Here is a 27,459-nt window from a genome sequence, read left to right as displayed (position 1 = left end):
CTATAACGTTAGCGTTAGCTAACATTAACGTTAGCTATAACATTAACGTTAGCTAACATTAACGTTAGCTATAACATTAACGTTAGCTAACATTAACGTTAGCTAACATTAACGTTAGCTAACATTAACGTTAGCTAACATTAACGTTAGCTAACATTAATGTTAGCTAACGTTAATGTTAGCTAACGTTATATTCTCTAAACAGAAACTTTCACCTGAATAAAAAACACTTGTGTTCATTTTGAACTTTAATGGAATCCACAACATTACAAAGTTAGAAAAAAAAGAAAAAACTCCTAAAAAAAAAGTGAACTGAAGGAGAAATAAATTAAAAGCCGATTAAACATTTAACATTTCGGGGAGGAAAACCACGATATTTGACCTCAGTGGGAAGAAGAAAAAGTAAAAGAATGGAGGTTAATGAGAAGAAGTGAACACAGCTTTCATCCTCCGGCCTCACAGGTAGAGACTGGCAGCAAACACGATGTCTCTCTTGATCTTCGTTATTCCTGCAGACACAGAAATATCATTTAATTACATCTTTTCTAACATTCTTTTAGTAGCTTCTAACCGAGTTAGTACAGAAGAATTCACCAACATAAACATGTTTTATTCATACTTTTGGCAGCCATGAGGAAGATGGCCGTGTCTCATCAGACGGCTGAATCGTGTCTCAAGCTGACTGAGCAAGGCTCGGGAGCAATTCTAATGATTATTTTCATAATCAATTCATCTGCCAAATTGTTTTCTGGCATGATCATTTATAGTAAAACCATTGGTCACAACATCCCGTCGTGTGCAGAGTCTTCTTCTGCTTTGGGAGCCATGAACCCAAAGACACAGACGACCAAGAGAACCGTCATCTTCAACAATCTGCGGTTCCTCGACTCGTTTCTCACCTTCAGCGAACTTGTTCTCCAGCTCCGTGTTGCCGATGGCTTTGGCCGCGGAGCACATCTGCCTCAGGACTTCCTCCAGGCGGCGCATGCAGCGGATGATGCTCCCTGCAGAGTTCAGAGGTTTCATCATCCAGCAGGAACCCATGCAGAACGTGCAGAACCAGCACACATGGAGGAAAGCTTCTACGTCATCAGAAAACTCCAGTCTCTATGCTGACGTCACTTCCCGTCTCTACGCTGACGTCACTTCCCGTCTCTACGCTGACGTCACTTCCCGTCTCTACGCTGACGTCACTTCCCGTCTCTACGCTGACGTCACTTCCCGTCTCTACGCTGACGTCACTTCCCGTCTCTACGCTGACGTCACTTCCCGTCTCTACGCTGAGGTCACTTCCCGTCTCTACGCTGAGGTCACTTCCTGTCTCTATGCTGAGGTCACTTCCTGTCTCTACGCTGACGTCACTTCCTGTCTCTATGCTGAGGTCACTTCCTGTCTCTATGCTGACGTCACACGGGCGGCGAACCTTCGAAGACGTCCGTCATCTTGCAGATCTGAGCGAAGGTGGCTCCGTTGGCCCAGGCGAACACCACGTCCATGAGGTGCGGCTTGAACTGGTTCAGGTAGGTCTCCTCGTCCACCTCCAGCTTGGCGTCCGCGGATACTTTGGCGATGCGTTTCGCACATTCCTGAACACAACACACGGCGTCCACGTTTACACCAGATTCAGACGGGATTTGAACTGCTGGTTTCTGGTCGTCTCACCTGCATTTGTCTCAAGGGAGCGGCGAGTTGTTCGGTCAGCTTTGGCATCTCACTGGCCTGAAGGCAACATGAAGGGACGATGTGAACACGTGACGGACAACTCCAAACAGTCGGTTTGTGGTTTATGTTTCAAAGTGAAATACGATCTTTAAAGCTTTAAATCTTTAATCTTTAAAGAGCTTTGTGGCCCGGCCACCTGATCTCTAACAATCCACATCTCCATGAGCAGAAGCTTCACGTTCATCCTATTTATCTTTGGAGATGAAACTATTACTTTTAAATGAACGTCGAGTCAGCAGCAGAACACACAGTTGATCCTGTTGTACAGAGAAGCTGCTCTGAGCTGCAGCCAAAGCAGCGGCTGGTTAAGCTGCGTCAACTCGTCCAGAGAACTCAAGAGGAGCGACACCTCAGGGTTCTGTGTTGGTCGCAGGTAAAGAGGCCAAGGAGCAGACTGCAGTCGAACTGTGCTGCATACGTACATTCTCCTGGAACACGAAGCAGGACAGCAGGGCCGTGGCTTGTTCCACCGTCAGCTCGTTGAACAGGCCGGTGAACACCATCTCCGTCAGCAGGAGCTCGTCAGCGCTGGAAGGATCCATGAAGACACGTTGTAGAACTGGGTAAATCTATTGAGATGAAGGTTCATGCTGCCGGACGCTGATGGTCATCAGCGGTCCAGAGATGAACTCCTGCTCCTCCTCACCTGCTGATCTCACAGGCGACCCTCCCCTTCATCTCGATGACGTCTGACGGGCCGGCGAAGCCGAGGCGTCGCAGGACTCTCTTCCTGCACTTCAGCTTGTCCATCTGCAGCACGGTGCGCGCCTTCTTCAGCTCCCGCTTGGCCGTCCGAACGTTTGCTGCAATCTGAACACACACACACACACACACACACACACACACACACACACACACACACACACACACACACACACACACACACACACACACACACACACACACACACACACACACACACACACACACACACACAATGTCTTCCAGATGGTTTGTGCATGAGATCATTTGAAACAATAACTTCCAGTGAAGTGAAATATTTGAGTTATCTGCCAACAGATGTTCACTCGCCAGCTCATTTGTCATCAATAATGTCCGTTATTAACTTCTAACCTTCACGCCCTGAAGATTAGGACGCCTCAGAGCCAGAGAAGCGTCGACTAAAACATTTGACTGGTACAGTACGAGACATTAATACTAGACAGCACTGCAAAAAACATTCAGAAGAATTATTATTGCATCATTTCTCCAAACTGGTGGCATGTGAGATGAAGACTTTCACAAGAGCAGAAGGAGGTTTGGACTCGCTCCCGTGATGAACGCTGAAAGAAACATTGAGGATGAAACATTGAGGATAAACTGCAGAGAAACGCCAATAAAGGAGCAGCTCAATCCCTTAATCTGCCAATCAAACCAAGTAATCCAGTTAAACTGTACGCGCCATCATTTCACAACAGAGTGATGGAAATGTTTCAGCAAGTTGTCAAACATCGTCTGGTCTGCTTTGCATGTCTGACTTTTAACTTCCTACATTTTAACTGAACATTCTGACCTGATGATTGGGTAAAGCAGAACACACAGATGCAATAGTGTGTGTGTGTGTGTGTGTGTGTGTGTGTGTGTGTGTGTGTGTGTGTGTGTATACATATATACATATATGTTCCTGCTATCTGACCTACACCCTTTAACTATGTGGCCAACGCCTGGCAGGAGAAGGTCATGGATTGTAATCCAACAAAAGAGCATTGTGGACTAAAGCCAAAGATTAAAGTCATGAATATGTAAATCTTCTCACCAGAGCTTTCTTCTCACAGAGGGAGTACGCAGCCTCCAGGTTGGGGTCGCTGTGCATGGGGTGCGAGTACATGCGGTGCTCGAAGGCCTCTACTTTCTGAATGACTTTCTTCAGGCCGACGTCTTTGATGCCCATGTCGTCCACGGGGTCGAGCAGCGGCACGCCGTCCGGGAAACGCTTCTGCACCTCCTGCAGACGCCGTGCGAGAGGCAAAGAGAGTCAGTCCAGCTCGACCGGCGCCGTCCTCCCTGCTGCAACACGGCGGGTCGTACCTGGATGGACTTCAGCATGAGCTGCCGGTTGTCAAAGGGCCGCAGGTCTTTGGGGATGTAGAGGCGAACCGAGCTGATGGAAGTCAGCAGATGCAGCATCACCGGGACCACCTGGACAGAACACCAGTTACACCCGACGACAGAGGCATGGAGGCGGGCGTGTGCGTGACGTGTGCGTGACGTGTGCGTGACGTGTGCGTGACGTGTGCGTGACGTGTGCGTGACGTGTGCGCTGTAGACTCCACCTGCATCTCTCCGGTCTCGCCTGCAGCAGCAGGTTTTGACGCCTCGGTCGCAGAATCTTTGACGCTGTCCTTGCTGCAGTGGACCAGAACCTCCACCACGTACAGCGGCTCCGAGTCGGTGCAGGTCTGAACGAGGAAGTGCGCGTCAGCCACGGCCACGCAGCGGTGGAATCACAGAGACAACAACTCACCTTCACATTGGACTTCTTGCTGAAGTTGACCACGACCCCCCAGCCAAAGTCTGCGTCTTCCTTTTTCACCTGTGGATCCAAACGAAGAGCCGATGAAAGACGCGTCTGAATGAATAAACAATGTGCTGTCGTCACACTGCAGTGTGCGGTGGCGTCTCAGTGTGCGGTGGCGTCTCAGTGTGCGGCGGCGTCTCAGTGTGCGGCGGCGTCTCAGTGTGCGGCGGCGTCTCAGTGTGCGGCGGCGTCTCAGTGTGCGGCGGCGTCTCAGTGTGCGGCGCTACCTTGACGAGCCGGCCCGGCTGCAGGAAGGGGAGGCAGTACTTGGGTTTGTGGATGAACTCTTGGATGTCGTTGCCCAGCTTGGCCAGCTGCTGTCGGATTTTGTAGTAAGTGAACACGCTCTCTTCGTTGGGGATTTCGATGCGGTGGTACTGCTCCTCGTACGTCTTCATTTCTGCACAGAGGAATCAGCTGATGTGAGATGAAGTGGTGTAAACGTGTCGCTTTGCTGCCGTATGAAGAGACTTACTCTCCACCACGTCAGGCAGAGCCCTGTAGTGTTGGAACTGGTAGAACGACTTCTCCAGCATGTACTCGGGGTTGATCTCCTCCACGCGCAGCAGGTTGAGCACCATGTTGTAGGTCAGGTGGAAGGCACTGTTCAGAGGGTCCGCTGAGCCCTGCAGCACACGATGAGACATTGAAAACAACGCTGCACGCTTGCAGAATGTTGTTGGAGCTACAAGTGGCAGGACGGTACGAGATCTAAACAGATGAAGCCGACGTCTCTTTCCCAAAGTAAACACGGATATCAACCACCGCTTTCTCCAAGGAAGGATCCCCACGAAGCAAACACGTTTACATCAACACAACGTCCTTCAAAAGCTGTGCGGCAACTTGTTTTTTGCAGCTTTAAATGTGTCCAAAGAGAAGAGAGACTTTGGCTTCATGTGACTTAACAAATGATCGACAATAGAGAGAGAACTTCACTTCAGCATCTACATTTAATCATTCACAGAAACTCAGCGAGAAAGAGAAGGAAACGGTTTCCATTGATACGACAGTTGGACTATTGTGTTGAACAGTGTGAAGACAGCTCTCAAGAGGTTTGCAAAGACGTGAGTGATGACCAGCAATTTAACCAGGAGCTCTCTTTCTCTTGAGAGACATCGGTCTTCACGGTACCTTGAGCAGCTGCTTGCCCACCGACGGGCTCATCTTCTCGTCCACCATGAAGATAACGATTCCTCTGTCGTCCATTCCTCTCCTGCCGGCTCGCCCGGACATCTGGATGTACTCGCCGGATGTAATCTAGACCACACGAGACACAAGACACTGAGAAGACATCCATCTGTGTTATATAATGTTTATGTATTGATATGAACACGAACAGGCACTGAGAGAAGCGTGATGTACGAAACTAAAGCCAGCGTGATGGTTAATATAACAAACGCTGGAGAGAATAAACAAAGTGTGTGGCCAGGAATCTGCATTAGAAACAGAGATCTGGATTTTGAAGCTTCTCGTGAGGAAGAACCTGAGTCTCTGGGGACGCGACTGTGTTCAGATTTAACTCCACACATCTACTGATCTCTGGGAAATACAACAAATACATTCAAGTAAGCAAATAACAAGACTGGTGAGATGTTTTTGTGCTCTTGAAGTGAATCACAGAGTTTCAGGAACTCAGAAGTGTCTGCGTGGAGCTCTGGCACATCGGAGGCAGCAGATGTTCCTGATGAAGCTCGTGGAGGAAAAGCTCTCAACTCACATTCTCCACAAGCCTGTGTGTACGCCAGCTGGAGAGTGTGTGTGTGTGTGTGTGTGTGTGTGTGTGTGAAGATGGAGGGTGCTCCTAACACACACACATCATAAACAATACGTGGCTGTCTCTGGGGCGCTGCAGGACTTCAGGACCTTTTAAAGGCACAATGTGACGACACACAGACCACAGCTGCTGTTCTGAAGACTTGTGGGTTTACTTATGACTCGACATCGTCTTTACTCGTTGAAGGGAGAGCAACAGGGCGATGAGACCTGCATGTGACGGAGGATGAGGGGAACACATGTCACGCATCCCTTTGAGGTCTCCTCAGGATGCGGTGACTGACTCCTGTGACCTTCACGCCGCGTTGTGTGTGTGCTCTTACAAAGCGGTGGTTCTTGCCATCAAACTTGCGAGCGCTGGTGAAGAGCACAGTGCGAGCCGGCATGTTGATGCCCATGGCGAACGTCTCCGTGGCGAACAGGGCCTGAACACGAGAAGGAAGAGTCATCAACACGACGTCATCGCAACATTCTGCTCAAAGACGCCACCAGCTGTGGATCAGTGGAATAAAGTCACAAACACATTGCAAACATTTCAACAGTATTTCATCTCCCATGTACTAACTCTGACGATGACGTTTCAAGATTCCTTCAACATCTTTACAAATCAGGTTTTTGCAGTAACTCTAAGGGATGAATGTAATTTGCTTCAGTGTGTTTTGATGAGCGTCATGAAGCAGACAGGTGTACCTTGATCAGGCCCTCAGAGAAAAGGATCTCTATGGTCTCTTTCAGGATGGGCAGCAGGCCTCCATGATGGATTCCTATGCCCCTCTTCAGCAGCGGCAGCACATGCTCCACCTGAGGAAACCACAGCGTCCACAGGCAGATGAGTGACGGCTTCGTTCACTCGCTCGCGGCCACCAGCGTCCGTCCCTCCGTCGAGGACGACGTTGGCTTTGCTCCGGTCGCAGAGGTCGACCCGGTAACAGCCGTTTCCTCCACGCGGCCGGTTTTCATCTCCGACTCGGCCCAGCAGGTAGAACAACACGACGCTGTGCGTGCAGCTGTTTACGCCACGACAGTTTAACCGTCTTCTGCGAGCAGAAAATGATCTTTTCTGGGCTTCGCTACGAGGTGGCTTAACAACCTGGATGCTTATAGAACAGCACCGGAGCTGAGATGCTCACCTGAGGGAGTTTCTTGTCTTCGTCAGAGAGACAGTCCACTGCGTTGTTGAAAACTTCCTCCACCAGACGTTTCTCGTCATCTGGAACAAACAAACGCTGCGTCAAACAAAGTCTTTCCAAAGCTAAATATTAGCACAAAGACAAGTCTTACGTCCTTAACCTCACACACACACACACACACACACACACACACACACACACACACACACACACACACACACACACACACACACACACTAATATAACTCCTCTTGGTGTGGTTCATGTTGAACAACAGAAAGCTTTTGGGGGAATTGCGTGCAGGGAAAGTTGGACCATGGAGGGATTGAGTAACTTCTGCTGCTGCATTTGTTTAAAGTCGATGTTGATTCCAGATTTTCAATCAGATTTCGCAGCCATATGTTCATATAATAATAAGGTAATTGCAGACTGCAGGTCGGCTCTTCCCACTCGTGTCAGAAACAACTGTGAAGCTGCTGCAGGACAGCGTCCACAACAACCCGGCTCCACCTTTCCTCGCATGAACCGACTCAAACCCGTCAGCTGGAGGCAGCGGGTCTGCTCTCGCTCAGCACCTCCACAGGACCACAGACACAGAAACTGTGCGTCACAGCACGAAGCAGCAGGAGAGGCTCAGTCCTCAGTGTTGACAGCATCTTGAGGAGCTGGCTGACAACAAGAGGAGAGCCATGCTCCCTCTCCTCATGACGACCACCAACACAACAACCTGCATGTGAGAGCATCTGCTCCTGAGACTTTCTAAATGACTCGCACAAAGAAAAGCACAAGCATCTTTTTTTAAACTGATGGTTAAGCAGCAATTACTTCCTGTAGCTTTTAAAAAAACATTTTGTCATGAACTACATAACAATGCAATAATTATCCTCCTTTACGAGTCTGATTATGTTTTTCCTTCAGTCTCGTAAAATTATCTGCTATTACAGGATATAATCGGTCTCATTTCCAAAGAATAACAGTCTGTTCAAGAAAACTCTCAAAGACACAAAACACTTCATGTAAATGAAAGAATAGAAGCTCAGCAGGGAAATAAACCTCATTTATAAAAATGCAGGAAAAACAAACCAAGAGGACAAACGTTCCCAAAGAAAGACTTCATGAGCACATTTCACTTCACTGAAGCCGCCTGAAGCCGGCAGAGAGAGAGAGAAAGATATATATATATATATATATATATATATATATATATATATATATATATATATATATATATATATATATATGTGTATATATATGTGTATATATATATATATACACATATATATATATATATATATTTATATATTTATATATATATGTATATATATCATCGATTAATCAAGTGACAAATGATCATTATAATTCTAGATCAGATTAATTAGATTATGAGTCGTACAGTAAATCATATGGAAGCCCATTCCCGCCGCACAAAAAAAATAAATAAAAAAGTTTTCTTCTTTTCGTTGACGAAAATAAAATAAAAACATCTAAGCAGTACATTATTCATCACTTTGTTTTTACAATACCTTCATTTAAATGTAAATATGTATTGTTCATACAACAAAACAAGTTCAAGTCACATAATAGTCCAATCTGGTTTCAAGTCACGTATTCTTTTAATTTAACATTGCAAGCACTGTTTCATATTCAAGTGCTCTTGTTATTCAAAAGATAACTTATCAATGTCAACCACCCGTAAGCTTATCGATGGCTTACTTTAAAGTAAATAATTAATTTAATACATGTGTGGACTTTACATTTTACTCAGTTCTTAAAAATGGTCAATGGAAGGACAACAATGTACTTTGTGTGTACAAATACTAGCTACAATTATATTTAGGCTGTAGCTGTAATTTTGACAATTGTAGTCAGTAGTTAACTTCTCATTTCTCTCCTAGAATGAAACTTTTTTTGTTGTTGCCTTTTTTCAACGACAAAAAAAAAGACAACGGAAAAAAAAAAAAATGGGGGGAGGGGTCCTACATTTTTTATTTATCTTTTTGTCCTAATTTCTTTTTTTTGTCTTTATATTTTTTTTGTGTAGCGGAAATGGGCTTCCATAAAACCGAGATCGTTAACTCGACTTGGAAATGTTGCTTAAAAAACAGAAAAACACCCGTTTGAAACCCAGTGGGAGCTTCATGTACTGAAGACGTTCTTGCAGGAGAACCACGGTCACGCTGGACTTAAGGATAAGTTTGTAGAGAAGTGAATCTCACACAGTGACGCTGGGATGAAACCTGGATGAGCACACGTACCTCTGTTGAAGTCCAGCTTGGCCACCTGCAGCGCGTAGGCCTCGCATTCCTTCTTGCTGAAGCTGAAGATGATAACGGGCTGGAAGTTTCTCTCCATGATCATCTTCACTATCTTGAACACATTGGACGGGCCTGAGGGAATCACACGTGATGAATGAAGTAAATCACTGAATGTAAGATATTTACACATGTCCATTGTATTAACAGACACACACACACACACACACACACACACACACACACACACACACACCTTTAGTGCCTCCTTTGCGGCCTCTCGGGTCCCACTTGGCCCCCCCGCTGCCGCCGGTGTCTCCTGCGTCTCTCAGCACCTGCATAGCGGTGTTGAAATTGTCGTCTCTGAAGTCTCCCTGAAGAAAAGCAGAACACACACATGTATTGTTTATTGTTTGAAGACTGTTGCTGTTTAATGCATCAACAATAAGGAGACCAGACACATGCGGTCTGTTTCAAGTCCAAAATGTTCAGGATAAATTTGTAGGTGAGCTTACGTTCTCGTCCACCACCAGGTGGAGCCCGTCGCCCCCTGCTGGAAAGATGTAGTGTTGCAGCGGAGTGGGACGGAACTCTGTGTAGACGACATGGCAGGGCTGCAGGAGACAAACGCCTCATGAAACATGCAACCAGGAGGAAAACTCACAAGTTTGCCTTTCACAAGGACATTGTTGCACCTCGTATTTCAAACAGGAGGTAACTTAATAATTCTCTCTCTCTGTTTGTTTCAGGTATTATAAGCTATGGTCATTTTGTGGGTAAAGTATTCCTGTAACCTTTGGTTCAAAAGATACGCCAGTACAACGTCCCACCTGTTTGTGCAGGTGAGTGATCCACTCTGCAAACTGCCGGGCATTGGGGATGGTGGCCGACAGGAAGACGTAGTGCACGTTGTCAGGAAGCAGAATGATGGTCTCCTCCCAAACCACACCGCGCTCTGCAATCAAACAAAGTTCTTTTCATATCGTTTTTTCTGTAAGGTTTACACATTATTGTTCAAAATCTGCTTCATCTAACTTTTTTGCAGGATTTACAGCAGAATAGTGGACAAAATGTGTAGACAAAAAGAGAATAAGTTAGACAAAATTAGAAAATATGAAGCTTGTGCGACTGGTTTGAACGTGAAGACTGATGGTCCAAACACTGATCGTCTGTTGTGTGTCTGTGTGGGTTGTTTTCTCTGCTCACCTGCATCTCTCATGTAATGGATCTCGTCAAACACGACCCACGCCACCTCCCTCATGATCTCAGAGCCTCGGTAAAGCATGCTCCTCAGGATCTGCGGGGAATGAAGTTAATCGAGTTGAAACAACCGCTCAGTGACGCTTCCACTGCCCAGTTGCACACTGAACCTCCGGGACTCTCTCTCAAAAGCACGAGCATTAAAAGGAGGTATTTGACCAATACCATTATCGCTCCCCCTTTTCAGACGCCTCACCTCTGTGGTCATGACGAGGCAGGAGGCGGTGGGGTTGATGGTGACGTCACCGGTCATCAGTCCCACATCCTGGAACTCTTCGTACATCTCTCTGTACTTCTGGTTGGAGAGGGCTTTAATGGGGCTGGTGAAGATCACTCTCTGTTTCTCTCTGAGGGCCAGTGCAATGGCGTATCTACAAAAGGTGGATATAAGTGATGCATTGACACAACAGCTGTTAACTAAATGCAACTAAAGTAAGTCAGATAAATAGGCAAACCAAGATGTCCCCTAAAAGACAATTATGACGGCTGTGACCTGCTTAGACCTTTTGCCACCAAGGAAACTGCTTCCTTTACTTGCACTCTAGAGGTTTAAGTGCATCCAGTTGTCTGAGAGCACAGCTGCTCAACACAAGGAACAAACTGTTAAAGTATTGATCATCTGTTGGTGATATTGCCACAGCAGTTGTCACCTGCATTAGGTCAAGGGTGAACGTGACACTGCATTTACTTGCTTTACTGTTACACTTCATATCTTTACATACTTGTTTGAGTATAGTGTGACTACCGTATATGTTGACATAATAAACTTCATGCTGCAAGTCTAAACGGTGTCTTTTCTGTAATTTAGCTGCATGCTTTGAACTCCAGACAAAGTTCAACAGTACAGTAAGAAATTACATCTTAAACACAACTAGTGAAGGAACTCACTCCGCACAGACCGTCTTGCCAGCAGACGTGTGCGCCGACACAAGCACCGACTCGTTGTTGTCGATACACAAGATGGCTTCACGCTGGAACGGGTCAAGAACAAACGGGTACTCCTGCAGAACAATCACGACATGTCACTACACAAGAGACACAATCCAGTTGAGAGACTTACAATATTATCTAGATGAACTGTTCATTCTGCCTTTAAAAACAACGTGCTGCTGTTTTAAAGTTAGGATATTACACACAAAACAAAACTATATCTGTTCTGTGTAACTGAACAGAGTAAAATCCAGAAGTAAAGGACCATCTGAAGACGCATTGTACCTTGGCTGCTTTGCCCACTCTGGATTTCAGCGGTTTGTACTTATCATTGGCAGGAAGAGCGACCTATCAGGGAAAGACAGATTTGTTAACGATGAAAGTTTTGACATTTTAAATTGGAGAAATCTGGCAAGAAAAAAAAAACACATATAATAAATATATATTTAAGAAAAAAGATATGTTGAAGACTATTTAGTATATCGTGTCAGACACAACAATCACCAAAACAAATGAGAGAACGTGTTTTCAGGGAATGTGTTGTTTTAGGTGTTGATCCCTCCAGAAAAGTGCCACGTCTGTGTGAAGTGTACACTGAAGTGTACACTAAAGTGTACACTGAAGTGTACACTGAAGCGCACACTGAAGCGCACACTGAAGCGTTCTGGCAGCTTGTGGTAGAAGACATGTTTCCTTTGCTTTCATTTGGTATCTTTACCTCGTGTGAGCATCCTTCCACAGATTCAACTTGCTCCACCTTCACTTGGGGCATAACCTCTGCAAGACTGAAGTAAACAAGTACATTAAGGTAACTTTCCATCAGTAAAGTAAATAACAGCAGCTAAGCACCCTGAACAGAAACAGTGTTAAGAGTCTAACGCGTCTCACTTCTCTTCAGACACCGTCTCGTTTCGGGCTTTCTTCCCAAACACCATCTCCTCTCCACCATCGCTGTCGGCCTCCCTCTTGAGCGAGGCAGCCGGAGCAGCATCCTTGTCGGTGCCATTTTTATTTTCTTTCCTAGGTAAAGGAAAAACACACAAGGACGCAGAACTGTTGTTACCCGAGCCTGTCCTGGTGTAATACATTAGCATCACACGTAAACGCTACATGAACAGTCAAGCTAACGCAAACTACACTTTTAACATTGTATAAGGTTCTCAAGTTGAACGTTAGCTAAGATTATATTTCACCAAAACAACATATCCAGCGTAAGTTTTAGCAGCACAACCAGGTGCTTTATTTGGCGTTTCGTTAACGAACATTGACGTTAGCTAACCTACGATGCGTTAGCGAAGCTAGCGGACATGGTGCTGCGTTCAGGGACTATCGACCCTCCTGCTTTCAAACAAATACTGCTTTGAAAAAAAACAAGCATTTACCCGATTTCTGTTGTCAGAGAAGGGTGTATCTTTTTACTGTCGGTAGTTTGTTGTTCATCGTCAAACACGTTGAACAAACCGTCTCCAAAAGCGTCTGCCATGTTTGTTCGGCACACTTCCCACAATACAACACGAGGTTTGCTCCCCGGTACTACTTCCGGTACGGCAGCCGGGTTGTCTCAAAGTTACCCAACCCCACATGAACACAGAGAGAAATACACGTTAGCTTAATTTTTTGTCTTCTGAATTCTTCACCACAACATTTCACGACTTTGCCGATGACTTGCTATCCCTTCGCCGCATAGAGGAGCTGCGGGCCGGCAGTGTGTGGGGATCCAATGGGCGGAAAGAAGAAGAAATCCGCGGTGCAAGCGGCTGCTTCAGTGGCCCCATCAGCCGCAGCGGCGGCGGGCAGGACCGCTGCTGCGGCGGCGGAGGAGCCCAACAAACAGCCGGCCAACAACAAGCCGGCCAAGCCATTGAAAGAGAACAAGTCAAAAGGTGAGATTACGCGGCTCCTGGTTTCATAGTTCAAGAATAAAAACACCGTAACAGTGTTGTTGGTGTGGTTATTTCCCAGGCTGTAGGTGAAGCTGGTGTATCTGATAGGCGTCCATACTGTTGTGTTGCATGAGCGACGTGTTGTGTTGAGGTTTTACATGTAGGCTGGTGCATATTTCACTGTGACACATTCAGCTCAATGTCGTCCCATACAGTTGGCTCATTGTATTGTTGTTGTTAGTCATTTGTGAAGTGAAATTCCGCATTCAGAGTTCATCTTCAAATATCTCTCTCTCTCTCTCTCTCTCTCTCTCTCTCTCTCTCTCTCTCTCTCTCTCTCTCTCTCTCTCTCTCTCTCTCTACTTTTCGTATGACGTAATGTGACGCCATCCTGCTGCGACAGGGCTCTGGACTCTTGTGATGGGCAGTTTTCTGCTCATGAGCAGACTGAACAGTTCATCCTGGAATAAACAGAATAGCAGATAAATCTGCTCAATTGTGTATGTGTTTCAATATGAAATGAGAAAATAGAGCTTATTGGATCAATGAATCGGTCAGTGAAGGTGATGGTCAGGAGAACATGACGTTCGGCTCAGCGTCAACATACATTGCATTTAATTCTGTTCTCCTCCAGCTCCAAAGACCTACAGTCTGGCCAACACTGCCCAGGTGGACACGGGGGGCGTCACAGACAAGTCCATTCTTAAAGTGAGTCCTACCTCGTGTTTAAATACACCTGCCGCTTTCACATCACGCTTACACTGTCTGAAGTACTGTTATCTGTCTGTGCACTTTATTCATTTATTCTATTGTAAATGTCATGCTCCTTTTTCTTTTGGCACTGTGTTTATAGATTATAGTGTTTATGTCTTGGCACCACCTGCCAAGACAAATTCCTTGTACGTAAAAACATACACGGCAGTGGTGTTTCACGCTGAAAAGTATTACAAATGCTTAGACTGAAGTGGATTTGACCCGTTGAAACAGGTTGCTATCCAAGCAGAACTGGAGAAGAAGATCATCAAGCTGATCAATAACTTCAGGGAGGAGAATGGGGACAAAGGGCCCATATCCGGCAGACTTACCAACAAAAAGTTGCTGGTAATAACTAAACCAACTCTCTCTTCTCTCTCAGTACACGCGTATCTGTTTCATGATCACATCTCTTGCATTCAGGCTGTCTTGTTTGTGCTTGCAGGACCTGTACACGGCTCTGCAGAAGTTCAACTTCAAGAGAGAACACATCGAGGAGGCCATGAAGAGCAGTGTGCTGTACGGGGGGGATCTCCACTCGGCTCTGGACTGGCTCTGCCTCAACCTTAAAGATGGTGATTGAGCGTCAGCCGCCATCACCGTACAGCTCTACAAGGCAAGGCTGTTCAAAATCTAACGTTCTTCATTTCTTTCTTCACCACAGAGGAGCTGCCAGAAGGTTTTACCCAGCAGATGCAGGAGGAGAACCAGAAGAGCAGGCCCAAGTTCAAGCCTCCTGCTCAGGAGAAAGCTGCCGCCCCGAACCCCAAAGCACCCGGCAGCAAGCGGCCGGAGCCGCCCCAGGTGGGTTTGTCTGCTTACTGCTGTGCGCTGGCTCGATGTGTGCTGTAACGCTGAATCACAGCTTTGTGTTCGCCAGGCCACAGAGAAGGACGAAGCTGCGAGCATGAAGGACTGGATCTTACGGTACGCAGAGCAGAGCAGTGATGAAGAGGAAGAGGAGGAGAAAGGTGGGACGAAGACACGCAACCCTGAACTGGATGAAAAGTTTGATCCAGTAAGTCCAAATATAGCAACTTACAGTTAAGATCTCTGTTTTTTATTACAGGAGTATAGATATGCTTAGTGTTGGGTCGATGAAGGAATGAATAGTACATCACATGTTAGTGAGCTTCAGAGGTGTGTACCCTCAGACAAAGCCAGACTTTCCTCTTTAATCTTTATGCTAAGCTAAGGTAATGGGCTGTAGCTTCATGGTAATCAGATAAATATTGGAGGTATGAATCCTCTCATAACTCTCAGCAGGACAGTGAACAAGCACGTTTCCCAAAAATATCAACATTTTCTTCAGCTTCTGTTAGGAGGCGATTGTGTAAAAAGTAAATGTTGCACACAAGTGTAGTAACTGTGTGTGTTATTTCTTGCTGTTTAGAATGACAGGTATTTGGGCCTTACTGCGCAATTATATGACGCAAAAGAAATGGCAGCTACTGCCAAGTCCAAAGGAGACAAGGCGAGCCAGAGGATGGCTCAGGACAGGATACGCATCATACAGCAAGGTGAGCTCTTCAGCTGCAGAGAGCAAACTGTCCTCTGACCCTCTGTGGCTTGTGTAGAACACCTGTGTGGCTCTGTGTGCAGAGATGAAGCCGCTAGAGTCCCACCCAGTGTTCAACCCGGCGCTGAAGGTGGTCGACGTGCCGCAGAAGGAAAAGAAGACACTTCCTGTCAGCGAGGAACAAGCAGAAGGCAGCTTCAACCTCTTTGAACAAACTGAAAAGGCTCCCGCAGCGAAAGGTTTGCATCTCCAGAATGAACCCGTCTGATCCCACAGGACACCTTCAACGGCTTTTACAGAATATTGTAAACATAAAACATTATGGGCTTCAACCTGTGATTCAAGCCCAACGTGCTGCTTCCTCCTTCTGGTGTAGATGCTGTGTGCACATCAATCACACCTCACTACAGCATATGAATCAGTATTTATTATACTGATCCATATCAAACCATTACACACATTTCAAACGTTTGTTTCTGGACTGAGTTTGGTGGTAAATGTCTGATGACAAACTAAAGACATTCACGTTTTCTTTTTCAGCTCCAGTTGTGAAAAAGAACGAGCCGAAGGACATTCGTGATTTTGACTACACGGCTCGCAGCTGGACGGGAAAGTCTCCCAAGCAGTTCCTCATCGACTGGGTCCGGAAGAACCTGCCCAAGAGTCCAGCGCCGGCTTTTCACAAGGTGGCTGCTGGTCGGTACTGGAGATCCAAGTAAGTGATGTTTCATAAACAGAGAATAAAGTCTCAATCTGCTGATATTCTACTCCAGCACACAACAGTAATCATGGGTGTGTCTCTATTGAAGAAAGCAGCAGCCTGCAGCAGTGGCCCGCAGTCCTCTTTGAGACGCTGTACCTCTGTTATAACCTGCGTATAACTGCAGCTGCACATGTTTGGCTTTGATTGGATGCCTTTGCGTGCAACAGGGTGCGTGTGCAGAGGGCTGAAGACGTTCTGGAAGTTTGTCCCACGATCTTGACAGAGGACAGCATGCAGGCTCAACACCTGGCAGCCACACTGGCGCTGTACACCATGATCAAAGGACAGGTGAGACGCGGCACCAGGCACAGTTTCTCTCCTCCTCCTCCTCTTCCTCGTGCAATAACCAGGACTCTGCATCGCTCCTCAGTCGGTGCACCAGCTGCTGCCTCCGACCTACAGAGACGTGTGGCTGGAGTGGAGAGACAGCGAGCAGCAGCAGAAGGAAGAGAGTCGCACCGCCGCCAACAAACCCAGAGACCAGTTCATCTCCCGGCTCCTGACCAGACTCAAACAGCAGCAGACCCGGGACCAAGACCGGGGGTTTGGATCCCGGGACCGGCTGGGGCCGGCCGGCACCGGGGACGAGGAGCCTGAAGAGTCCTGGGAGAACCTGGCCGGGCTGGACGTTGGAGACGCGGCTCAAGAACCGCAGGACAAAAGTGAGAAAAGAGTGACGGGAGAAGCAGCGCTGGCAGCGTCCAGAGAGACCCTGATGAGGCTGAAGAAGACCCCTCTGGCCCAGAAGCTGAAGGTAGAAACACACAGACATCGAACTGATAGAGGTGTGGTACTCTACCATGAAGATGTAGTACTCTACCATGAAGATGTAGTACTCTACCATGAAGATGTAGTACTGTAAGATAGAGGTGTAGTACTTTACCATGAAGATGTAGTACTTTACCATATAGATGTACTACTTTACCATATAGATGTAGTACTTTACCATGAAGATGTAGTACTTTACCATATAGATGTACTACTTTACCATATAGATGTAGTACTTTACCATGAAGATGTAGTACTTTACCATGAAGATGTAGTACTCTTAACGGTGCACCAACTGAACCGGGTCGTTGGACCTTCCAGGCGGACCGAGAGCAGCTTCCTGTCTTCCAACACCGGTACCGCGTCCTGGAGGCTCTGCAGCGCCACCCTGTGGTGGTGGTGGCCGGTGAGACGGGCAGCGGGAAGAGCACCCAGATCCCTCAGTTCCTCCTGGAGGAGCTGCTGGCGGGAGGCAGGGAGGCCCGGCCCTGCAGCATCGTGGTGACGCAGCCCCGCAGGATCTCCGCCATGAGCCTGGCCTGCAGGGTCAGCCAGGAGATGGGCTGCGAGGACGGGCCGGGGTCCAAGGTGAAGACTCACCTTTACACGCCTCTGCCTGCTTCACGGATCCGAGTACGGCACCTGCAGCTCGGCTGTAACGGAGGTGTGTCTTGTTGGGTGCGTTCCAGGCCTCGCTGTGCGGGTACCAGATCCGGATGGAGAACCAGTCCGGGGAGTGGACCCGCCTGCTGTACTGCACCACCGGAGTGCTGCTCCGGAAGCTGCAGCACGACCGGCACCTCGGCTCCCTGACGCACGTCATCGTAGACGAGGTGAGGGTACACACACACACACACACACACACACACACACACACACACACACACACACACACACACACACACACACACACACACACACACACACACACACACACACACACACACACACACACACCGTGAGTCTTCTCATCATCCTCTCAGGTGCACGAGCGCAGCGTCCAGTCAGACTTCCTGCTCACGATTCTGAAAGACGTCGTGATGAGGAGATCCGACCTGCAGCTGATCCTCATGAGCGCCACGGTTGACTGTGACAAGTTCTCCAACTACTTCAACCGCTGCCCAGTGATCAACATTCCCGGCAGGACTTTCCCAGTGGAGGTCAGAGGAGCTTGTTTACTTGTAAACATAGTTTAGCTTTCCCTTCGCCTGTGCTGAAGGCTTTGCATGTGGACATTTCGGATAAGATGCGTCTGTCTCTGCATGAAGTCCCCTCAGGATGTTTCTGTGACATCACGAGGGCAAAGCAGAGGAAGCAGCATATGTTCACGCGTGTGAACATATGTGTGTGTGTGTGTGTGTGTGTTTTAGGTCTTCCACTTAGAAGATATCGTGGAGCAGACGGGGTACGTTTTGGAAAAGGACTCAGAGTACTGCCAGAAAATCCTTGAAGATGAGGAGGAAGTCAGCGTCTGTGTCTCACAGAAAGGCGGCAGGACCGCGCAGCACCAGGTGACGATGTCCCTGCAGCAGGAAGCAGGAAGCAGGAAGCAGGAAGACAGTACACGTGGTCGTGGAGGTTGATCCATGGATGTTTCATACGTTACTCTTTGCAGGAGCTGATACTGAGGGAGTCTTCCGGCTGGGACCTGGGTCCAGACCTGGACCACTTCAGCAGCAGGACTCGGCAGGTGCTGCAGTACATGAACCCGAACAAGATCAATATGGACTTACTGGTTGACCTCATCGACTATCTAGGTACAACGCGCATGCTTGTTTTCAGCAGGCACAAAGAACATGAGCGTGCATGTTTCACTCCTGTGTGATGAATGTCTGTGTTGTTGGACGCGGCCAGACAAATCCCCACAGTTTGCGGTGATGGACGGAGCCGTCCTGGTGTTCCTCCCGGGTCTGGCTCACATCCAGCAGCTCCACGACCTGCTCTCCTCAGACAAGAGGTTCAGGGACAAAACCAGGTGAGACACACACACACACACACACACTCACACACACTCTGATCTAGTCCATGAGTCACTCATGATGGCACTGCACCAAACACAGAGCTCCATGTCTCTCTTTCAGGTACAGGATCGTTGCTCTCCACTCCACGCTCTCCTCTAAGGACCAGGCCGCTGCCTTCACGGTGCCGCCTGCTGGATCCAGGAAGGTACTTCTGGACGTGGTGAAGCGTTGAGAAATAGAAAATAGAAGATCCGAGGCTTTTTGTTCAGCTGTATTTCCATTCAAATCTTAGGAAAAAAATCCTTATTTTGCTTGTTTTAAACAAACGTTTGTCTTTAACACTCCATCAAGATGACACATGTGAGCGTAACTGAACACGTGCTCATCGATCACTAACATCCCGACTGCTCTGCTTCGTTCAGATCGTCTTGTCGACCAACATTGCTGAGACGGGCGTGACCATCCCCGACGTTGTGTTTGTCATCGACACCGGAAAGACTAAAGAAAATAAGTAAGTTTCAGGAACAATACAGGAAGGAATGTGGCACGTTTTAGTATTTGATATGATCTTAAACAGACGCTACTAATCTGAATCAACCTCGTGGTGACAAACGGCTCCAATGGCAGTGATGGGAGAACACCAGTGAAGAAGTAACTCTGCGTTGTTCAGGTACCACGAGAGCAGCCAGATGAGTTCCCTGGTGGAAACCTTCGTTTCCAAAGCCAGCGCCCTCCAGAGGCAGGGCCGAGCGGGACGCGTCCAGAACGGCTTCTGCTTCAGGCTCTATCCCAAGTTCAGGTCTGGAGGTCATCTTCCATCCTGCACAGAGTTATTCATGAAGAAGGCGGTCATTAACACAGAGATGCATCTGGTCCTCAGGTTTAACTCCTTCATGGACTACTCCATCCCAGAGATACTCCGGGTCCCACTGGAGGAGCTCTGCCTTCACATCATGGTACACAGACATAAATCCCTCAAACCCTTCGACGCCGCACGGCTGTGGAAACATCCAGCTTCTGTTCTTCTGTTCTCTCTGCTAGAAATGTCAGTACGGCTCTCCAGAGGACTTCCTGAGCCGGGCGCTCGATCCCCCTCAGCCGCAGTCGGTCAGCAACGCCGTCAACCTGCTGAGGAAGATCGGCGCCTGTCACCCCGAGCATCACCTCCTCACCCCTCTGGGGCACCACCTGGCGGGTCTGCCCGTCAACGTGAAGATCGGCAAGATGCTGATCTACGGAGCGATCCTCGGCTGCCTGGAGCCCATAGTACGTGCCCTTGTTACCCAGAAGCCCTCTGCTGACGAGTATCTGCCCTGTGAGGATTACACCGTGGTCTTTTACTCGGACCAGTGTCTCTACAAGAGGTGGTTATGAAACATTACATATTCAGAAGAGCTTTGTTTCAGGCAACCATCGCGGCAGCAATCTCTGAGAAGTCTCCGTTCTCCACGCCGATGAACAGGAAGGAGGAAGCCAACCTGGCCAAAGCCGCCCTGGCATTGGCCAGCTCTGATCACCTGACGATATACAACGCTTATCTCGGGTAGGAACCTTTTAAAGGCAGACTTTGGTTTTCATTCAGGAGCTTTCAAAGCCTCTCAGCTTGATGCCAGCTGAGCCAAAGTAGAAGGAAAGTACAGCATGTATAAATCAAACTGTGTGAAGAGTTTTGCAAATGTTTTCAGAAAACGTCTCAAAATTAATTTAAAAAAAAAGAAAAACTCTTAAATATTTCATCGTGCTCGCTGAGGGCATCTCATCAGCTCCGCGATGTTCATTCTTCTGTTTACCTTCAGGTGGAAGAACTCACAGACAGATGGACAAAGAGCAGAAATGTCCTTCTGCAGAAAATACTTCCTCAATCGCACAGCTCTCATTACCATAGAGGTAACACACACACACACACACACACACACACGTGCACGCGCACACACACACGCACACGCACACACACACACACGTAGATGACCCCCCCACCCTCCATCTGGCCCCGTGTGTTGGATCCAGGGCGTGAAGCACGAGCTGATGAGGATGATGGAGCAGGCGGGTTTCTGGTCGTCCCGCTCCAAGCCGGCGGCGGCGGCGGCGCTGTCCAAGCAGCAGATCTCGGTCCTGAACGCGGTGCTGGCGGCGGGGCTCTACGACAGCGTGGCCCGGGTGTTGTGCACCCCCTCTGTGGACGTGCTGGACCGAGTGGCCTGCACGGTGGAGACGCCGCAAGGCAAGGCTCAGGTCCACCCGTCCTCTGTGAACCGCAACCTGCAGACACACGGCTGGCTGCTGTACCAGGAGAAGGTACGAGGGGGAGAGTGATGTGAGCTTACCTCCGTCACACCTGTGCTAATACATGCTCATGCTCCATGCTACCTGCGCACGCTACATGCTCATGCTAATGCTAATGCTACCTGCTCATCCACAGGTGAAGTACGCCAGGATCTACCTGCGAGACACCACTCTGATATCTCCGTTCCCCATGCTGCTGTTCGGAGGCGACATCGACATCCAGCACAGAGAGCGGCTCATCTCCCTGGATGGATGGATCCACTTCCAGGTCAGAGGTCACAGCTGTCTACGACTTTGTAGACCAAGGAAATGCATCTTCTTCCACTCTTACTGAACTCAAGCCATGTCACTTCAAGGCTCCTGTGCGGATCGGTGTGATCTTCAAACACCTGAGGAAGCTGATGGACTCTTTGCTGGAGAAGAAGCTGGAGAACCCGAGGATGAGTCTCGAAGGTGAACACAAGCGTCGCAATGCCACACATTCACACTTTATTTCAACGTGGCTGTACAGCAAAGCCTTAAGAGTCATGACACCTAAATACTGAATGATTCCATCTTTTCATCCATTCTGGACCAAAGTTCATAGCAGAAGGCTTTTGAGTCGCTCTGTACAGTTTATCAAGGCTGAGCTGTGCTTCTCTACTAATACTGAACTTATAATCACTGCTGGATGTAAAACCTTCTGTCTGCTGCAGGCGAGAAGACCATCCATCTGATTCTGGATCTGATCCAGTCCGAGTGATATCGGACCACCGAAGGCTGCGACGCCTCTAAAGAAGCTCCATCCATCTCTTTCCCTCACTGAGGACTGTACCACAGGACGGCAAACACTAATGTGGACGTTTGAGAGATAAAAGAAGAAGATTATGTGGTGGAAATAAAGCTGTGCACATTTTTATTTGAATCTTTCATTGTGTCATTGTTAATTAAAATAAAGTGCTGTCTTAAATCTTATATACACAATAAATAGCATGTGTGGAAGGAAAGGAGAGGAGACAGCGTGAGCAGAGGAACTTTCATACTTGAAAGGGAACAAAGGTGCTTTTATTTGTACAAAAACAACACCAGGTCAGTGAAATGCCATTTAACCCCTTCAGGCCTCCAGTTTCCAACTTTATCACAGTTTGGAGCAATTTCTGCAAATGACGTGTTCACATAAATAAAATCAAAGTGCAAATATTCCAACAATCCTCAAGCGTTCAGAACATCCTGCATGTCGTCGTCACACACATCCGGTTGAATCACTTGACACTAAATCGAGGGCAGAGAACTCTCTCATGAGCTTGTTGTCACTGTCAAACTGACATGATGCAGAATATAAAACAGGACTTTAATGGAAAGAAATCAGCAGACAGTCTCCAGTGATCCACGTTCTGCTCGCTGGTGAACCAGTGTTTCAGTCAGCTGACGTGCTCCCACATCGAAGAGGAAACAACACAAATCTCAGTTTATCTGATTTTGTAGAACTATTTAATTATTTGAGGAAAGTGTCACTCAACAGAAAATAAATACAAAACTGAAGCTCCATTAAGAGGGAATGAGGTGGAAGATAGAGCATTTTAAACAATAAAAACAAAGAAAGGTATACGTTTGTCTATATCTCGACACTAATTACCTTGATTGCACTGTTTTATTTATTTCCTCATTTTACTGAGCAAAAGTCCTAATTTCAGCCGGTTTGGATTCAAACTAACCACTTTATTTACTGTGCTGATTATAAAACTGGTAATCTCAAAATACCACACAACCTTACCTAAAAATATGTCTGTGCGCAGTAACGACATCATTTCCATCTGGTGCCGTGACGGGAAATCACAAAGGAGGAACTGGTGAGACTTGTGCAACGTCCATGCAGAAGCTGCACGGGGTGAACTTCTGCAGCAGCCGCTAGTACTGGATGACGCTGTAGCCCGCGTCCTGCACCGTGGAGTAGATGGCATCTGCAATCACATCACAAACCAGCACAATGAAAGTGTGTATGTGTGTATGAAAAGCAGAAGCGTGCGGAAACTACCCAGCTGATAACAAAGCCACAGACATCAACCCCACCACGAACACGAGCCTTTGTGTTTCACAGCCAGAAGCTTTATGCTGCAAATGTGACGACATCAATACAGAATAAAACGAAGGAGGAGAGTAAGGAGCGATATTATGTCTCTTTAGCGCCATGCAACATGCAACACATCCCACAACGCATTGAAACAGAAACACACACACACAGACAGACACACACACACACACACACAGACACACACACACACACACACACACACACACACCTACCCTCGCTGCTGCGTGTTGGGTCCGGTAAAGGGCCCCTCCTGCAAAGTCACAAAACAAGTTGTATTTATTTTTATTATTACATACCTGCATACTTGTCACCTTTCAGCGAAATTCGCCGTTTTGAATTTTTTTTTTTTTTTTTCAATCAACAAAATCGGTAATAAAAACGAAAATCGATACATTAGCTAACATAGCTAACATCACACATTAACATTAGCTAACGTTAATGTGTGATGTTATACTTAGCTAACATCACACATTAACATTAGCTAACGTTAATGTGTGACGTTATACGTTAGCTAACATCACACATTAACATTAGCTAACGTTAATGTGTGACGTTATACGTTAGCTAACATCACACATTAACATTAGCTAACGTTAATGTGTGACGTTATACGTTAGCTAACATCACACATTAACATTAGCTAACGTTAATGTGTGATGTTATACGTTAGCTAACATCACACATTAACATTAGCTAACGTTAATGTGTGATGTTATACGTTAGCTAACATCACACATTAACATTAGCTAACGTTAATGTGTGATGTTATACGTTAGCTAACAACACACATTAACATTAGCTAACGTTAATGTGTGATGTTATACGCTAGCTAACATCACACATTAACATTAGCTAACGTTAATGTGTGATGTTATACGCTAGCTAACATCACACATTAACATTAGCTAACGTTAATGTGTGATGTTATACGCTAGCTAACATCACACATTAACATTAGCTAACGTTAATGTGTGATGTTATACGTTAGCTAACATCACACATTAACATTAGCTAACGTTAATGTGTGACATTAGCTAACGCTAATGTGAAGAAGTGGTAGAACTACGGAACGCAAGGATCGAAGGATAAACAGACAGGTGGCTCGTCAGCGCCTCTTCGTCACCTGATTGGTGGAAGCAGTCGAGTGGGAGGAGCTACAGCTGGAGGCCTCTGACCACTGTAGAAGTTTTCATACATGACCGGTGCTGTGGAGAGAACAATGAGACTGATCAAACAGTGTGTGTGTGTGTGTGTGTGTGTGTGTGTGTGTGTGTGTGTGTCTGCGTGTGTTTGTGTGTGCGTGTTTGCTGAATGCATCTACCTGGTGGTTTGTCACCGGTCTGCCTGAGGTGAACAAAGTGTTCAACATCCTCCTGGACGTTACACTGCTCCAGAGACTTCCTCACTTCCTCATACAGCTACACACACACACACACACACACACACACACACACAGTGAAACAAGGTCCAAGGTCCAATGTTTTATAGATAATATGCTTGGAGGTTAGTGAAGGAAAGTTGATGTATTAAAGTAAAGCTCGTGATGAGTGGAAATCCATCGTTTGCTCTCTTTCAGCTCTGGTTTGGGCTCCAGCTGTTCCAGAGGAAAACATGTAGCTTCTGGCTGCTAAACGCTCCTCTGTGCTCACTGACGAGCTGCCTGTGTCTGTCTGCTGGTTCCTAACAACTTAACAACCCACATGGTGATGATCATAAGACTGTCAACACGGATCATAACTGCGGGCGTCACCTCGTCACTGGTCACACACTGCTGGGACAGCTGGTTGAGGTGAGTCCACACTGTGTTTCTGAGGAAGGTAATGCGCTCCATTGCCTGTTTCTCAAACATCTGTGAAGGAAAACAGAACAAAGGAGGTGACTTCCACGATGTGTGTTTAATTCAACCTTCTGGGATCCAACCTCACCTCGCAGGCTTTGACGTGTTCCTTCTGCCAGTCGTCTCTGATCTTTCCCACTCCGCTCACATTCTGGTGGTATAACCTGTCTGCCGATCAAACGCACGCATCACACAGTGAAGAGGTCGAGTAAACACTAAAACATGGCAGCTGAAGTGTTTGTGGACTTACCGGCTTCCTCTGCAGTCTGTTTAGCATTCTGTGCTTTGGAGGAGAGCTGGAAGGTGATGAAGAACACAAGAGTGTGAAGTCTTCCACAGCAGGTTGAAGGGTAAATGACAAGTAACACACATGATATGAACATCCTCTCAGACACGCGATGCACACAGGAAGTCTGAGGAAAAGGAACATTTGTACTTCATCTCCAACGGACTGAAGCTCGGACGCATCCGAGCACGTTGCTGCACCAAAGCGGTGAAACACTGAGAACGTTACAACATTGTGGATGAAGACTTCTGGCAGTGTGTTAACAGCAACTAACAACTTGTATTATTATGTATAATCTTTACATTATTTAATTAAAATGTGTATTGTGTGTCTACAACTCTACACTTCAAACATACTATTTAATAACAGACATTTTAACTTTTTCTTATGTACTTGTTTTTTGTAATAGTCTATTGTACGTACCATACAATTGTATGTTTAATTATGTCTTCATAATATTGTACTGTGTTTTTAATTACTACATCCCTTCATGTGCAGACGGTCGGCAACAAACCGTCTCTGATTCTGAAACACAAACTTCATGTCAATCCATAAAATCCATATTCTAAACTTCATTCTTTGTCCAAACGTTCATCGTCCATACGTGAGAAGCGCACGTTTCCTTCACCTTCTCCATGTGCTTGGTGTTGGTGGTGTTGGTGTTTCTGTTCACGTTCTGATCCGCTTCTTCTTTGTCTCGGCATTTCTGCTCATACGTCTTCTTGGACTGGGGACGGCATCACAGTTAGCGGTTAGCGGTTAGCAGTTAGCAGTTAGCGCTACAGCTCTATCGTACTTTGTAAACTGTCCGTCACCACAAATGATGGAAAAGGTAAAAACATGAAGGAAACAAGTAAAGAATGTGAGCGGCACCAACGTTCTCCACCTGCGGCTCATTTTCATTTTGATGTAGTTAACAAGTACTTCTTCTTTTGGAAATGACTTTCACGGTATTAAATGACACTTTTGTTAACTTCCCAGACACAACTTCCTCATCCAAAGAAGAAAAGGGAAGGGAAAACACACGCTTTCATCTGAAACTCCTTTAACATTAACCACGCACGGACCAGAAGAGGCTGGGTGTCACTGAGACGTTTAGCTTCATAGACAGCAGAGTTCTGGCCCTGGAGCTGGTCGCTCCGTTACAGAGCATCATTAACGCTCATCTGCTCATCTGATCAACAACACTTTACAGGGAAAAGAAACAGAAAGTTCTCGGAGGGAAATTGTGAAAGTGCCCATGAGGTCATTTATTTCCTGTCGGGCCTGTAGAGAGTGAACTCTGCATTGTTTACTTACATCCATTGTCTTCTTGAAAAGTGAAGCCTTGTGTTTGTGGAGAGCATCCATCTGTTGCTCCATCTGAAACGACAGCGCTGCGTCGCGTCAACGGCCCAGATGATCGTCTGCTCGCTGCAGATAAAAGCACCAACCTTCTTCCTGGCTTCCTTCTGCTTCTCTCTGAACTCCTCCAGTTTCTTGGCCTCCTCCCTCATGCTCTGCGCCAGTTGCAGGTGAGACAGACTCACATGTTCAGTCTCTGCAACGGGAGAAACACCATGTTTGTTCCAGAAGAGTCGCTATTCAAAAACGTACAAAAGGTACTCACGTAATTTGAACATGTCCAGGGATCGTTTTAAGGTGCTTGAAAAAGAAAGAAAAAGAAGATTACAGGAGATTTCACACAAGAAAGTACACAACTTTGGTTAATCTGTAAGACACATTATTGCAGCTCAGAAAGAGGAAACTA

The 27,459-nt window shown here is 46.9% G+C and overlaps 3 protein-coding genes across 6 annotated transcripts in view; 1 reads left to right on the top strand and 2 right to left on the bottom strand.

The window, feature by feature from the left end:
* Positions 1-219: 219 nt before the first annotated feature.
* Positions 220-13,126, bottom strand: mtrex (Mtr4 exosome RNA helicase). Of its 3 annotated transcripts, none has more exons than XM_068573376.1 (27): positions 12,968-13,126; positions 12,474-12,605; positions 12,304-12,370; positions 11,871-11,933; positions 11,544-11,656; positions 10,852-11,026; positions 10,602-10,692; positions 10,226-10,350; positions 9,911-10,009; positions 9,652-9,769; positions 9,399-9,530; positions 7,144-7,223; positions 6,704-6,814; positions 6,337-6,438; positions 5,372-5,497; positions 4,716-4,866; positions 4,468-4,640; positions 4,187-4,255; positions 3,996-4,121; positions 3,751-3,861; positions 3,479-3,667; positions 2,369-2,532; positions 2,145-2,250; positions 1,663-1,719; positions 1,424-1,586; positions 900-1,004; positions 220-509 (listed from the first exon to the last, which is right to left on the bottom strand). In XM_068573376.1, the coding sequence occupies exons 1-27, from the start codon at positions 13,066-13,068 to the stop codon at positions 457-459; spliced, it is 3,102 nt and encodes a 1,033-aa protein (XP_068429477.1). In that variant the 5' UTR covers positions 13,069-13,126; the 3' UTR covers positions 220-456. The 3 variants fall into 3 exon arrangements, with proteins under 3 accessions (XP_068429477.1, XP_068429479.1, XP_068429478.1); XM_068573378.1 differs by lacking the exon at positions 12,968-13,126 and adding an exon at positions 12,865-12,926; XM_068573377.1 differs by lacking the exon at positions 12,968-13,126 and adding an exon at positions 12,869-12,914.
* On the top strand, positions 12,261-22,419 carry dhx29 (DEAH (Asp-Glu-Ala-His) box polypeptide 29). Its single transcript, XM_068573375.1, has 30 exons — positions 12,261-12,393; positions 12,484-12,609; positions 13,273-13,468; positions 14,103-14,176; positions 14,456-14,569; positions 14,667-14,796; positions 14,886-15,025; positions 15,102-15,239; positions 15,615-15,741; positions 15,824-15,979; positions 16,281-16,455; positions 16,671-16,791; positions 16,874-17,257; positions 17,593-17,859; positions 17,961-18,104; positions 18,255-18,431; positions 18,642-18,782; positions 18,887-19,028; positions 19,126-19,246; positions 19,353-19,437; positions 19,655-19,743; positions 19,903-20,031; positions 20,113-20,188; positions 20,274-20,498; positions 20,639-20,775; positions 21,029-21,119; positions 21,240-21,527; positions 21,652-21,783; positions 21,872-21,968; positions 22,211-22,419. The coding sequence occupies exons 3-30, from the start codon at positions 13,306-13,308 to the stop codon at positions 22,255-22,257; spliced, it is 4,110 nt and encodes a 1,369-aa protein (XP_068429476.1). The 5' UTR covers positions 12,261-12,393; positions 12,484-12,609; positions 13,273-13,305; the 3' UTR covers positions 22,258-22,419.
* Positions 22,420-22,537: 118 nt separating this feature from the next.
* Positions 22,538-27,459, bottom strand: part of pstpip2 (proline-serine-threonine phosphatase interacting protein 2) — a 9,773-nt gene continuing 4,851 nt past the window's right edge. The window contains exons 4-15 of one of the 2 annotated variants that reach the window (XR_011077341.1): positions 27,319-27,353; positions 27,143-27,249; positions 27,009-27,071; positions 26,338-26,436; positions 25,674-25,719; positions 25,512-25,591; positions 25,337-25,435; positions 24,908-25,004; positions 24,710-24,791; positions 23,799-23,836; positions 23,269-23,455; positions 22,538-22,766 (exon numbers count right to left, since the gene is read on the bottom strand). Coding sequence is in view for 1 of the 2 variants with exons in the window: in XM_068573379.1 (XP_068429480.1) it covers positions 23,403-23,455; positions 23,799-23,836; positions 24,710-24,791; positions 24,908-25,004; positions 25,337-25,435; positions 25,512-25,591; positions 25,674-25,719; positions 26,338-26,436; positions 27,009-27,071; positions 27,143-27,249; positions 27,319-27,353 (799 nt within the window). In the remaining variant the exon portion in view is untranslated. Of the gene's footprint in view, positions 23,456-23,798; positions 23,837-24,709; positions 24,792-24,907; positions 25,005-25,336; positions 25,436-25,511; positions 25,592-25,673; positions 25,720-26,337; positions 26,437-27,008; positions 27,072-27,142; positions 27,250-27,318; positions 27,354-27,459 lie in introns of both variants that reach the window. The other variant, XM_068573379.1, reaches the window with a different exon arrangement.

Source organism: Clinocottus analis, unplaced genomic scaffold (genome assembly GCF_023055335.1).
Source record: "Clinocottus analis isolate CAN_PGR_092001 unplaced genomic scaffold, fCliAna1.0.p SCAF_13, whole genome shotgun sequence".
Lineage (NCBI taxonomy): Eukaryota > Metazoa > Chordata > Actinopteri > Perciformes > Cottidae > Clinocottus > Clinocottus analis.
The sequence above is the reverse complement of the archived record's forward strand: the minus strand, read 5'-3'. Positions and strand labels throughout refer to the sequence as shown.